Source organism: Takifugu rubripes, chromosome 12 (assembly GCF_901000725.2).
Source record: "Takifugu rubripes chromosome 12, fTakRub1.2, whole genome shotgun sequence".
NCBI classification, from domain to species: Eukaryota; Metazoa; Chordata; class Actinopteri; order Tetraodontiformes; family Tetraodontidae; genus Takifugu; species Takifugu rubripes.
In genome coordinates, this window is record NC_042296.1 from 1,499,646 (window position 1) to 1,513,317 (window position 13,672).

The window sequence follows — 13,672 nt, forward strand, 5'->3', positions numbered from 1 at the left end:
GGCTGGGGTTTGTTGCCAAATGGGTTTTTTTTACATTAATCCATAGAATAATGAACCAATGCTGACCTGACTCCCCCTCTATTGTTTAAACAACACGTCACCCAACCAGGTTAATGAGCTGTTCCCCCCCAAAGGAAGGTTTCCCATTTTAGCGCCCCCTATTGGCACCTGGAGAGACGGCACAGATGCGTTCCACTGCTGTGGAGTTGGAGTTGGGCTCAGGGGACAATTTCAGCTTCCCCGTCTCGATTTTTATGTTAAAGAATGGATTAAAAAATTAAGTTTGAATTTAAGTATTCCTCAGTGGCTCCGTTGAGAAATATGGATGCAGATTTGCAACACTCCAACACCTTAATACTTCTGGGGAAATAAGCCTAAAGCGCTTTCACAATAACCTCGCGTCTTGGGCTCAGCGTCTTTTCGCTTCATCGTTTCTTTCCGCTTCCTTCATCGCTGACAGTTTCTGTCCGATAGGCTCCACTTAATCACTCCCATCAGATATTCTCTCACACCATCATCAGAGTTTAGTGTGCACCGGTGCTGACAATCAGACCTCTGTAATAACCCAGCGCAGCCTTTCTCTCTCCTCTAGTTTGCATTTTCAATCCCTTTATTTATATGCAGCATATGGCTGCTATTATAATGCAAGAGCAGCATGGCTGTAATAATACAGTGGCCCAAAACAAACACACACACACACGGGCAAGGCTTGTAGATAGAACAGCCATCAGAGTCAGTACTCAGGGCTTCATAAAGACTGTTTAAGGAACCTTCCCTGTGAATAAGCTTTACAGAGCAGTACTAAAAGCTCCGCTGTGATGCTCCGCCCCCCCAAAAATCATCAAAAACATTCATCAGCAACAGTCACATGCTCGCGTGTCATCTCATCAAGTGAAAATGCTTCTGCAACTTACCGTCACACCAAAGAAGTTGGTCTCGTTCATGACGTCCAGCACCAGTTTCCCCACTTCCCGGTCGTCCACGGTGAAGTTGTGGTAACTGTTCTGCCTTTGTTTGATGCGGAGAAGCTCCATCACACGGGTAAAGGTTTTAGCGATGACCCAGATCCCGTCGTAAGCGAACCCGTGGAACTTGCTGGCCTCCACGCCCTTCTGCTGGAGCTCCCGGCTGTACTCCCTCTCGTACTCTTTAGGGGTCTGGAAATCAAATGGAATATGGAAAAAAGAAACTTTCAAATATTTGCTTGAGTCCAGTCATTGTCTTCAGGTACGGAAGTCGGCATCACTCACTCTCCCGGAGATGCCCTTGATTTGTCGGGCGCTGAGCGGCTCAAAGTCCACACTGATGTACCCCTCCATGGCCGTGAGCAGCTTCTTTGTGGTGCAGTTGGTGGTGTTGGCCTGTTCCCACCAGTTTCCCTGGTACCAGCCAGGGATAATCCACTGGTATTTACTGCCAAACATGTTCAAGTTATACGCCTACGAGAGTCACAAGAAAAGGAGAGTAAAGGAATAGCGCAGCAGGGAGGTGCTGTGTGTCAAGACCGGGCCTGAAAACGCAGGCTTGCAGGCAGCAGCGCCATAAAATGCTAAGATAACAATTCAGAATTGCGCCACTCTTTACCAGGAGCAGCAAACGCGACAGGCTGTAGCAGTTCATACATGTTAGCTCCATCCATACCCGTGTGCCATCTGTCGTCTGGTGCGTGACATTTAATCGCTTTGAACTGGGGCCAAACTCAAAAGGCCAACTTATGGCTGCGCTTTAAACCTTCTCCACACACTTAATCACACCCTGACGCAGGTAAATCCCCAGTGAAGCTGTGATTGGTCCTCTTGATCACTCATTCCTCCTCTACACGTCACCCATTCCTTCATATCATTTCTTGCTCGTATAAATTTGGAGGGATTTATTAAACCCTTCTGCAAACATGAGCATCTGCACGACTCTTTGGCATCACCGAGATGGCCAAATGGCGACATATTTGTACAAAGTTGTTTCCACAAATGGTTCCGTAGGACACAAAAGAAGGGAGGAACAGGCCCGGAAGGAGAAGAAAGGCTCAGCCAAGGCACACAGGAACGTTACGGCACATTTCGCTACAGATATTATCATTTTATGTGAACTGTGTTTATGACTCAAAGGGTAAGGTGTGAACACTTACACAGCAGAAGACTTTGGAGGCCAGGTTCTCATCAAACTGGCCAATGATTATTCTCACATCGTTATCCTGGGAAAGAAAAGAAACCATAATGACAATGGGAAGAAGACACGTTCAGCTGATGTAGATTGCATATTACGCCATTAATTACAAAATTTGGAGGGCAACAGTCCCTGGAAGGCCCAGACAATATCAACTAACACGTCATGTATAATAATGACATTAGCATTTGCAGGCGGGAGGGGAGCACGAGTTTACATGGGGAGTCGGTGATTGACTCGGTAAATAATTCTGGGTGCCCGTGCGGAAGTGTAGTACGTTTCACTGTGGAGGGGGGGGAAGAGCTGGTCCTGGAGCGACGGGCCATCATCTCCTGCAGACATTTCCTGGGACAGTTTTAAGTTAAAAAAAAAAGAAGTACTGAGAGTTGCATTTGTCACTGATAGCCATTAGCGTCTCCATCTACTCACGCATGTTGCTTAATATTGTGTTAATCTGCACAAGCCTGCGCCGAAGACACAAATGTCACTTTACCGCCTGTATTTTTAGGTCACCGAGATCCAATAATTATTGAGATAATTACACCACCACTGAGCAACAGGCTGTGCAGGAAAGAGAGAATCACAAATGACTCTTTTAGCTGAAGCATTTGTAACAGTCCTCAAAGGGGGACCTTTTAAGGTCAGCCTTGAACGCATTTACCCATAATGGTCTGGTTTATTCCAGAACTTTGCATTGGTGATTTATATGTAATAATGGTTGAAGCAAAATTATAGCTCATAATTCCGGTCAGTCCTTGTCGAGGCCTATTAAGCACACATGTGCACGGCCACACCATACTAATGCTCCTTTAGGGGGTTGACTGGGCAATCAGTTGATTCCAGCTACTGAACGTAAACACTGTTTGACTAATGTTTTTTTTGTTCTGTGGGCAGGTAATCAAGTACACTCACAGGCTAGCTCAAGTGTGTGTGTGTGTGTGTGTACATGTGTGCCAGAGAGAGAGCGAAAGAGAGAGATTTTGTGTGCACCTAATACACAAAGCTACACAGTAGATTTTTGCCATCACGCGCTTGCAAAACGGGTTTAATTGGACTTAATTGGTTTACAGCAGCAGCAGTTCTGATTAAAAATGGACCATGTACATTTGCTGCACAAGAGTCAGGTGTTTGTTGAAGTTCTATCTGAAGAACCAAAGTCCTTAATGTCTGATAAATGATGGAATCCTGATGAACAACAAAGAAGGTTCTCTGTGTTTGAGCTACAGGGGAACAAAGTTGACCATTTCTGAGATTTGAAGGTAACTGGGTGCGTGTGAACGCCTTTGTTTCTGATTCTATTTTGTCAGCCTGTCCAGGAACTTGTGCCAGAACTAAAGTAGATACAAAGAGATGGAGCACAGAAAGCTGCTTTAGAGCAGAGAGAACTGTCTGATTTGTGAAACATCCAGGTGGATGAGATATGTGAGTAGTCTATTTGTGAATCAGGAGGTGATGGCAATGCTTTTCCACTCCCCATACACACATCCTCACTTTTCTACAGTTGTGGGGACTTTCATAGATATACCAGTAATATGTATATTACCCAGCTTGGTACCCTAACCTTAGCATCCCAACTAACTCCTTACTTTTAACCTACAGCATAAAACCATGTCTTAACCCTCAAACAGTGCTTTAAAGGTGTGGGGCCCAGCAAAATGGCCCCAGTTCACAAACATGGCCCCACTTTGCTAGTAGGATGAGTATTTTAGTAATCGATGGTAACACGAGGACGCAAACACAGAAAGCTTAAAAGTCAAATGGTAGTTCATGACATGAAAAATCCAGATATTCATTGACTCTTTTAAGCACTAATTTAGGGTTGATTAAGCAAGTATGGTGTCGGCCTCACACGTCAGCCTCTAAACTTGAAACCGCGCTCTCTTCAACACTTCCATGGCGATTTAGACTGACTCAACCCATCGTCCTATACATATCAGCAGGAGGGTCCCAAATATGAGCCTGTTCAAGGTTTCTTCCTGTTAAGCTGCTGCCTGTTTCGGGGTCAGACTCTGGATATCTGTAGATCATCTAGAGACGTCGATTGTAACAGATGCTATATAAATCAAGTCGAATTGAATTTATTCAGAGGATGTTTCAGAAGTAGTGCAGTGCGTAACAGATGTGCGCTGCTTGAAAACTGACAGATTAAACTATCAGCCAGAGCAGAATTCTAAGATAACATTAATAGCATTAAGGACTTAGAGAACAGGAAGTGACACTGTGCACCTTGGGAACAGGTATAACTTCAGATGTACAGCGTTTAAAGCTTTTTAATGAACATGATCACCCTGTCAGGCGCACAGGGTATAACTGGGGCAGCTACTGCACACACGCTTTGGTATGTTTTCACCTCACACACATGTATGATTTACAGAGATTCACTCTTGTCATTATCAGCCAATCTAAGAATGGAAGTTCCCACAAATTTTATGGATTAAAAGGCATCCCAGGAGAGAGGACATCACCTAAACCTTACTGCAATGGCATGTATGTACTGTCGTATTACAGATGATGAGGATGTGCACGCTTGTGTGTACGTGTTGTGTGGTGTTGCCTGCTTCAAAGAGCAGGTCACCGGGGGTTACTTTACAGACCCGTTAGCCATAGCGGTGTCCTAATTATGGCTCCACTAGGCTCAATTAGAGCCACGTAAATTATTCATCACTTCTGATGGCATCATTTTGTGCATAAATATGGTAATAAAGAAAGCATATCTTTAAGTTAAGGCACTAAAAGTCAAGTTTGGTATTTGGATGGAAGAACGATCCGGACGGAGGCGACCGTCGATTCTAGTTTTAGTTCTCGCAACAACGATTTCCAATCACGCAGGCGGCGTGACTCACCTTGAGCTTTTTGACATTGACACAGGGATCGTTGGAGAAACTTTCCGTGTCTGCGATCTGGATGTCGGCTTTCTCCAGTTCATTAGTCAGATCATTCCTCACCTTGGGGAGAAGCAGAGAAGAAGAGAAGTGCAGGTAAAGAGTTAGAATTCCTCATTTTACATGTTCTTATTTTGACCTCTGTCAAGACCTAGCAGAGGGGGAGGTGCTCTGGATGCAAAGCCGTGGGGGAACCTCTTATCATTCCTGCTAAGGTATAGCACGAACACACGTGGGACTGAAAAAATAGGGGAACCACATCTTTCAGGAGAGGAACTCATATAATTAGCATCCATAAGTAGCCACCTGGCATGCACACAGGCACAAAGAATATGCTAACCGAGCTGCAACCCATGAATTAATGTAGGGACACGTGCTTGCGGGCCATGACGGCAGGTGGAGGGATGAAGCGTGACACCCCTGCTGCCTCTTGTAAAGTTGGACCGCGACACTTTGGGAATATGAATCAACCGCTGCTCATCACACATTCAAGATGAACTGCAGACATGCATGAGATAATGCATGCTGCATCGGGGCGAGGCCATCCTGGCATCCTGCCACGGTATTTAATGGTACTCAAGGGAGGTGTTACACCGAAATGCTGTAGAAACGGCATTCTTTTCACACACACACACACACACACACACACACACACGCACACACACACACACACACACACACACACAGCAAGCCACATAAACATGCTTCAGATGAGGTACACTCTTTATTAGGGCCTGAAAAGAGCCACATGTGGAAATGACTGTAAATGTATCTGCAGCAGCTACATGTCTGAGTTGATGTATCGATTCACTTAAATGGAGGGTAATGGGATCAGGGGAGGAGGAGGATGGAGCAAAGACCCACCGTATTGTTGGCCTGGAGATGCTCTGTCACTCTGCCTTTCACTATTGCTTTTGCTGGCTTTTTTACAAGCTAGTGGCAAAGCTAGCCCTACCTCAACGTAGCTGGTCGTCATAGCGATGCAAAAACCTGTTTCTTTTTAAATCCTTTCCCTTGAGGATTTCAGCCGCCAACAAGATGGGGAAAGTTTTCACCGCCTCATACGAACACGGTATAACTTTTTTCTTCTTTGGACAAACTTTGACGGCAACACAGGTTTAGTTGGGTTTTGCCGCTCAGTTCAGCTAACAGCCCATTGATGACGGCCTGACGATCTCATGTATTTTTGACCAATCAGTGGCCTACAGTGTGTTACTTCACCATTTAGCACCAGTGTTTCATTAGGAAACACGATGAAAAGCACCTGGTTTTTGGTACCTGGTGCTTTTCATAGTGGAAATGTGCCCCAGTTTAGGGTCTAGAAGAGTAGGTACCAGTTTACAGTTTTCTGTTCTCTCCTTTCTCCCTTTGGCTGATGTGATTCATGTCCTCAGGCTAAGCCCTGCAGCCATTTGCCCCTTCAAAATCCTGACAGCTTGGAATCGGGGTCCATGTGGAAACAACAGAGAGGCAGTGATCTCAAGGGGGGTTGAGCAAGCTCATTTGGCAGAGACATTTAACATCGAGCAGATGAAGACCTCATGTTTGCTCTATATTTATCTGCAACTGAGACTCTGCACTGGAAGGTGGGAGGTTACGTTTTCGCGGAGAAGAAAGTCTTTACCTTCCACGATGGATCTTAGAAGTCCAGCATCAACAACTACCACCTGAGGCTAATATTACAGCTGCTAATGTTGTTAAAATTAGTTTCCACTCTTACGTGATTATTTTCTGGGGCCGCTGCAACATAAAAATCAATGAACCCAAGCAACCTTAACTTTATTTCCCACGTGGGTCTAAATGTTTGCTGTCATAATCGCTTCCTGTCTCAGTTGCTCTGGAGGGAGCTCGAAATCACTCCGTACATCACTCACTCCTGTTCAAACATTTCCTCCAATGTACTGCTCGCTGAACTGAAACAACAGGGAGGCCTGTGCGGATCAATATAAGCAGTGTTCTTGCTCTCGAGGAACAAAACTGGTGTGAAGATCCAGACATGGTACAACTTGATGTTGTTCTAAGCACCGATCTGAAAGGCTGTATTGCTAAAAAAAAGAAGAAGAAACTGCGAAAAAAAACCCTAAATTTAGCTAATAAACTAGTCAGCTGGTACTTGTAAGACAATGGACTTGTATTTGCAAGTATATTAACTTCAGGAAATTCAAGATTTCTTTATTAAAATGCAATTTGGGTTAAATGTAGTTACATAGAATGAATATTAAATACTTTAAGATGAATGGCTTCCAAAAAAAACCCTGGAGAATTCATATTCATTTTAATGCTTCCAAATAAGACGGGAAGCCTTGAAAGCGGAGGATAATTCAAAAGGACATCATTAAAATACTATATTAATCCCCAAATTATCCTCGTCAGAAAGTAAATTTCAAATGGAAAGTTCTTTTTCCAAGGATCCTTCAGTAGCATCATGCTCAGGTAGGAAGAGAGACGTCCAACTCAAGCAAGGTGATGGGAAAGATGGGAATGCTACAGCATTAGTTTCCTACTAGGTGCTGAAGTACTACACTGTCACGAAAACTAGTTTTTGTGGTTGTTGTTTTTTTAAATAAGCCGTGATTGTGAGAGTGACACGTGCGCTACACATCAGCAATTGTGGTGTAATTAAACTTTGAGAGGGCTGTTCCCAGCAGAGGACGGAGGCCTAATCCTGTCCTTAGTCAGGCTGCTCATCTGACCAACTCACCATGGCTGTCACTGGGTGAGCCCCTTTTGTCTGAAAATCTCAATAAGGTTGATTGCTGTAAGTGTGTGTGTGTGTGTGTGTGTGTGTGTGTGTGTGTGTGTGTATGTGTGGGTGTGTGTGTGTCTGTGTGTGTGTGAAGCAAAAACATTTATTCCTTCTCACCCTTCCTCACTGCACTAACACTGGTATAGGCTACAATGCGCGTTCTCTCTCTCTCTCTCTCTCTCTCTCTCTCTCACCCGCTCACTCTATGTGTGTGTGTGAGCGTGTGTGTGCATGCGTGTGTCAATGGTGCCTATAAATAGAAGTGAAGAGTTGGCTTTAGCTCACAGGTTAGAGTCCCAGAGGACACCACACACATACATGTGCCTTTGTTAAATGGTGCTGGGTTATGATGGGAGGGGGGATGTTCAGTGTGGGGGGGTGATGCTGCTCTGACTGAATCCTTGACAAACATTACATAACATGATGGTTGCAGGCAGTTTTAGTTGGGAAATGGAGCTAAGCCCCAAGTAGAAGCAGAAGCTCAAAAATGTCTCTTTTCCTACTCTTCTTATTTAGAGTATGGAGAGAAGGTTGATTGAGTGTTTGGGTTCAGGGTTTGTTAAGATAATATGCTTGGGATGCATAATAGATCTGTCATTTTTATCTTTAATGTGCTCCTTTGATCAACCTGGAAATGTGGCTCCTGGACATCACCAAGACTGAAAACCAGCGGGGATTCGGGACCATCTTTGGGACCAAGGCAGAGGAAAATGTGGACCAACAAATGTACCGCAGCCAATCAAGTAGCAGGCGGCTTGTGGACAGAGTGAGCTAGTTAAAAGGCACAATATGATGAGTTCACCTCCAAAATGATTCCTTCATTGATTACCACTTGCACGTTTCCTTTAAACCTGACTGGCCCTTCCACGTTCACAACAGCGTCATCTGTATAAAATAATACAGTCCATTCGACTGGCAGATTATTCTGTATGTTTTTATAAATTAATTACTGTACATACAATCTAACCCTAAGAAATACACTCTCCCATGAATTCCAGCGAATGCTGAAGCAGAGAATTGCCCAAAAATCAGGTAGCCCGGAAGAGACACTTGCATATTTGTAAATCAGGATTAGAGGCCAATCTCATGGCAGGTTGATTGAATCGGGCCGCCCATCTTCTCCCCGTCCTAAGTCCCGTGGTGCTTTCAGGAGGAAAGAGATAAAGGGATTTGTGCTCCCTGAGATTTGCAGTGAGACTTCTTACACACACACCTCCTGCGTATCCCACCCCCCAGCCGCTGAGCAGATTGTTCTGAACCAGGCCTCCAAGCAAGAGCCACAATATGTCTTTTCTTTTTTTTAACCAAGTGTTTCCGTGTCCCAGATGTGCTGTCGTGCAAAAGGCATGTTTGACACCACAAATGCGAGGTGCGACCATCTCTCATTACCATCTAATCTGGTATAACATGATTTCAACATCTTTGTTCACACCTTTATTAATTGACTAAACTGAATATCCAAATGTAAGAAACAAGTGCACATTTGCCTCAACGGTAGTTGAGTCACTGACCTCCGAGAACCTCTGCACGTCCTGCGTGAGCGTCCCTACGCGGCTCCAGTTGTAGTAGTTGAGGAACTTCACGACGGCTGGGTTCACCGCGTTGTCTGATGGGACGGTGCGGAAGAAGTTGGGGTACTTCTTCTTGTCTGCCAGTACCGGGGTGGTTGCAGCAAAGGACAACTGGGATGAAACAAAGGAAATGAAACACAGCCTGGTGAAGACACCTCATTTAAAAAACAACCGGATCAGTTGGAAGCGCTGTACCACTACCCTGTCGAAGCGCAACCCAAAATAACATATATTCATTTTAAAGGAACCCTTGCTCGATGTGCTAATCCCATTTTCTCAGGAGTCAATTGGTCCTGGAACCATGGGACATGACAGCACTGAGTAGTAAAAAGTAAGAAACCACACCTTAGAATTCAAACAATTTCCAGCTTACTGTCACCCTAACGGTCCAAAAATGTCATGGCAACCACAAGGTCTCTGAAAACAAAAGGTCAAATTATTGCAATCAGGAGAAACAACCAAATAAGACGACAAACAATGGATTTTGCCTGTACGAGGTTTTGTTCACCTCGTTCCATCAAATACCATAAAACGGTGACATTTTCATCAAAAAGATCAAGACACCCACAGCTGAATTGAGACGCTATGCTCATTTTTTTAGCGTCCTATCTTTAGTAATATAATAAGTGATGTGAATCTGCGCGGGGTTAATTACATACTTTGCGGAGATTAAGCAGAAAGTGTGATTCATGATAGTGATCAACAACACCAGGATATTACGCGTCTTCCTGAGACTGAGACATTTCCTAAAAGTGTGGCTAAAGCCCCTGGGCGAAACGCTTCCTGACTTTAGCAATGACTGATCTTCCCATGAGCCTCCACTTCCAGTTGTCTCCTCCAGTCATTAATCATAGCAGCCTGGATTAACACTTGTTGGAGCCTGACGGTGCAGCTTGAATTGGCCATATGACAGAAATATCAGGATGGATGAATTATTCATGAAAGAAAATCAAATCCATTATAATTTCTTAAATACAGGTGTTAGATGTGACTTCTGTGGGCTAGCAGTCAAAATTAGCTACACTGCCTATAAACATGTTGAGGGAGGGGGTCAGATCATTCTTATGGGTTCAACAGGTAGATTACAGCCATCAATTAAGCAGAAAGAAAGGCCATTTTGTTTCCATAACTGCTAAATCCAGAATCTCCTACAAGTCTTTCAGGGCTTTCAAGGGGTCTTTATGCCACTGCTTTAATCTCCTGTGTCGCTAAGACTGTTAGCTACACCCACGATAAAATATGCTTAGAGGAACTCTCAAACCAGAACGATGAGTCCAGTCAGGAGGGCACAGCATATGAATACTTGTGAAACCCAAACTCCAGTTATACCAATTTAAAATATGTTAACAATTGATTTGAAAAAATAAATGTACCTAACAATAAGGGAACCACTTTCACTGGAGAAAGAAAGGTTTGGAATCAGCTTCTAAAATCCATACACTGGAAACCCAATCAAAAATAACTCAATTTAGCAAATCACTTGTTTTTCCATTTCTCATCAGTCAGTCAAGCAGCAACAGTTGGGTTCACTGCCTGTGAGGTCACCAGATAGGATCTCCACACAACCCATTCAAGATAAACAAAACCACATTTGACCACGAACGTCTCATGACACATCACATGACACATTTCCTCTGTCTGTAAGTTTACTAAGTGGCCTGATTTCTGACAAATACGCCACTTTATTGAGCCCGCCGGATGAGCTAGAGCCCACTTTATTTAAATAACTTGCTGTTCTTTTTATCAAACACTCTAGAGAAGAAGCCCAAAATAGGTCCGAGGTATCGACACATCTGAGGGTAGAGACTTACGTAAGGGATTTTTTTAAAAAGAGCTCAAATAGGATGGTCTTAGTGAAACACCCCCCCACATGTGCAAATCTACACATTTCCTGTGCAAGGTCACACACAGGTTAAGGCACATGCTTTCACACCCTCTTGAAAGATCGATTCTTCTGTGTAAAATCCAGCGCTCCTTGCCAGCAGTAATTAAATCAGTGACACTGGACTTCTTATCTCCCCGCAAGGTCAGGAGGGGGGCATTCTCATATGACTGAAATCTGCGTGGACTACAGATGAGACGACGGGATGTTTACGGTTTTAACTAATATGCCACGTCGTTGGTTGCATACATAATTGTTAAATGAAGTTTGACCTCTGCATTGAACTTACCCCTGAGGAGGAGTGGGCGGCCGCAATGCGCCGGCTGGGGACCAGCCTCCTCGGTCAAGGGTGCAGAGCGGAAATGAGCTTTAGCGCTCCTTTTGGGTTGTGGGGAAAATAATAGAAGGCCCTCGAGCAATGGAAGAATATGCAAATGCTCCAGAGAGAATGAGCTTCTTCAGCTCAACACCATTTGTTTAGGGCCGCAGTTGGTTACTTTCATTTTTTAACCAACTCCATGGGCTACAAGAAGGCTCAATCTACAGAACTCTTGTCGACAAATGTCGACAAAAATCCACACTATTTGAACCAAAACCATTTCCACCTGACGTGAACTGGTTCTTTCTAAGATGCTGTTTTCAGGCTATTTGAAGGCTTTAGGCGCCATCAGACAGTGAGTAGATGCTTAGATTTAGTCATTCAAGCACTTATTACTGGCCTCTGCTGCAGGATGTCTCTGCATCTTTTGCAATATACCTGCCTACCTTAGTTTGGAATGGCTAATCGATGGAGTATAAATTACAGCCAGCGAGCCTTGCGACTTCTCCTCCTCTTTGCATCTGAAGGAGAATCGGGGGAGAATGCAAAGTGTGTTTAACAGCCGGTTTGGCTTTGAATAATTCAGTTCAATTCATCTTTATTTATACAGCCTCTGTTACAATCAAATTTGTCTCTAGGCACTTCACAAGAGCCTAACCCCCAACAAGCAACAGTGGCAAGGAAAATCTCCCCTTTGGAAGGAAGAAACCTTGAGCAACAGGGAAAAAACCTTGAGAATAATGAAGTGACTATTATGGAGGGGTTTGATATGTTTAAAAAGCAAGAATATCGGGGTGAATATCAGCTCAACACAGCTCAGATTATAATGATTTCGGCTAATTTCCCTCTACATAGGACAGGTAATATCCCAAATCAAATATCAGAACGATCAGAACCCTTCGCAAGCAAGAGACGTTCACATAACTATTGAAGCAGGTCCACTCCACGACTTCTAGAGTGTTACTCAACCAGGATGGGCAATTGGCCTTAAACGTGTTAGTGCCTGTGAGCTACCAATGTGAGCCTTTCCGTTTTGATGCAGAATGTTAAATGCAAGTTCTCTTTAAAGCTTGACAAATAAGCCGTTTTCAGTTCATTCCGTTTTTTCGTAATTAGGACACGTACTATCACTGGGCAATCTTAGATGACGGCAGAGTTTGGAGCTTTAAGGCAACTTTCGCAGCTACGAAGACTGAAGGCAATGGTTTGATAAGCACATGGGACACCATCAAACCAACTTCAAACACCCACCCACGCTAGAATTTCTGCCTGCACCCACAACTTGGCAGATTCAAAGCCCATCCATCCTGATGGAGCCAGGAGACCACCTGCAGAGCAATAGCTAGGTGACGGGATCGCTGTTGATCAGGAAGCATGGAGGTGGTCCTGAGGTTCATTCAATATTGAAGAGAGGCATTTGGAGCGCCATGGGAGCACCCAGCTGGAAAGGTGGCAGTAAAGGAGAAGATTTGGACCCCATGCCAACCATATCAAGAACTCATTAGTGGAGGAGGAAAAAAAAACACAAGAGAGGTCAAGCAGTAGGTAATATGAGGTCATCACCGGACATGTGATTTTCTACCAACACATCAGTTCCAGGTGTGCAACGGTGCAATTTCAACCCTAAGCCTAACAAAAGAGTCCCAACCACTGTGGCTATAAACATCGGTCTGTGACAGTGTCTGTACACTGACAGAGTAGATAAGTGCAAGGGCTTCTTTTTTCTTTTTTTAAACTAGGATTTTCAGCTTCAGCCATTACAGCTTGGCGTGTTATTTAAAGTGTTTAATCCATGTTTGAGAGTTAGGGCCTAGCAGGTTAAATTGGGAGTTAAATGGAGAGGAGTGAATCTCAAATTCACCGCTGGTTAGCTCAACGGTGTGAGAAACAGAGATAGTCTATTACTGCAGGGATTGACTGCTCGAAGAGATTGGGTGCACTAGAACAAAAGAGGCTTTAAGTCCACACAACGTACAGCGGGATGGAGACTTTAGAGTGTTCTGTGCAGATTTGGCCAAGAATTAGCATGTTATGCAAAACAAATGGGTGGAATTTGCAAGCTATAAAAACAGATAATTTAAAATGAAACCAGGGCCTGCTGTACAAATG

At 44.1% G+C, this 13,672-nt stretch overlaps 1 protein-coding gene across 1 annotated transcript in view; it reads right to left on the reverse strand.

Annotated features, from left to right (window-relative positions):
- gabbr2 (gamma-aminobutyric acid (GABA) B receptor, 2) overlaps nt 1-13,672 on the reverse strand; it is a 103,352-nt gene that overhangs the window by 38,544 nt on the left and 51,136 nt on the right. The window contains exons 3-7 of the mRNA XM_029844907.1: nt 9,303-9,473; nt 5,007-5,108; nt 2,126-2,191; nt 1,251-1,439; nt 915-1,157 (exon numbers count right to left, since the gene is read on the reverse strand). Of these exons, the coding sequence (XP_029700767.1) occupies nt 915-1,157; nt 1,251-1,439; nt 2,126-2,191; nt 5,007-5,108; nt 9,303-9,473 (771 nt within the window). The remainder of the gene's footprint in view (nt 1-914; nt 1,158-1,250; nt 1,440-2,125; nt 2,192-5,006; nt 5,109-9,302; nt 9,474-13,672) is intronic.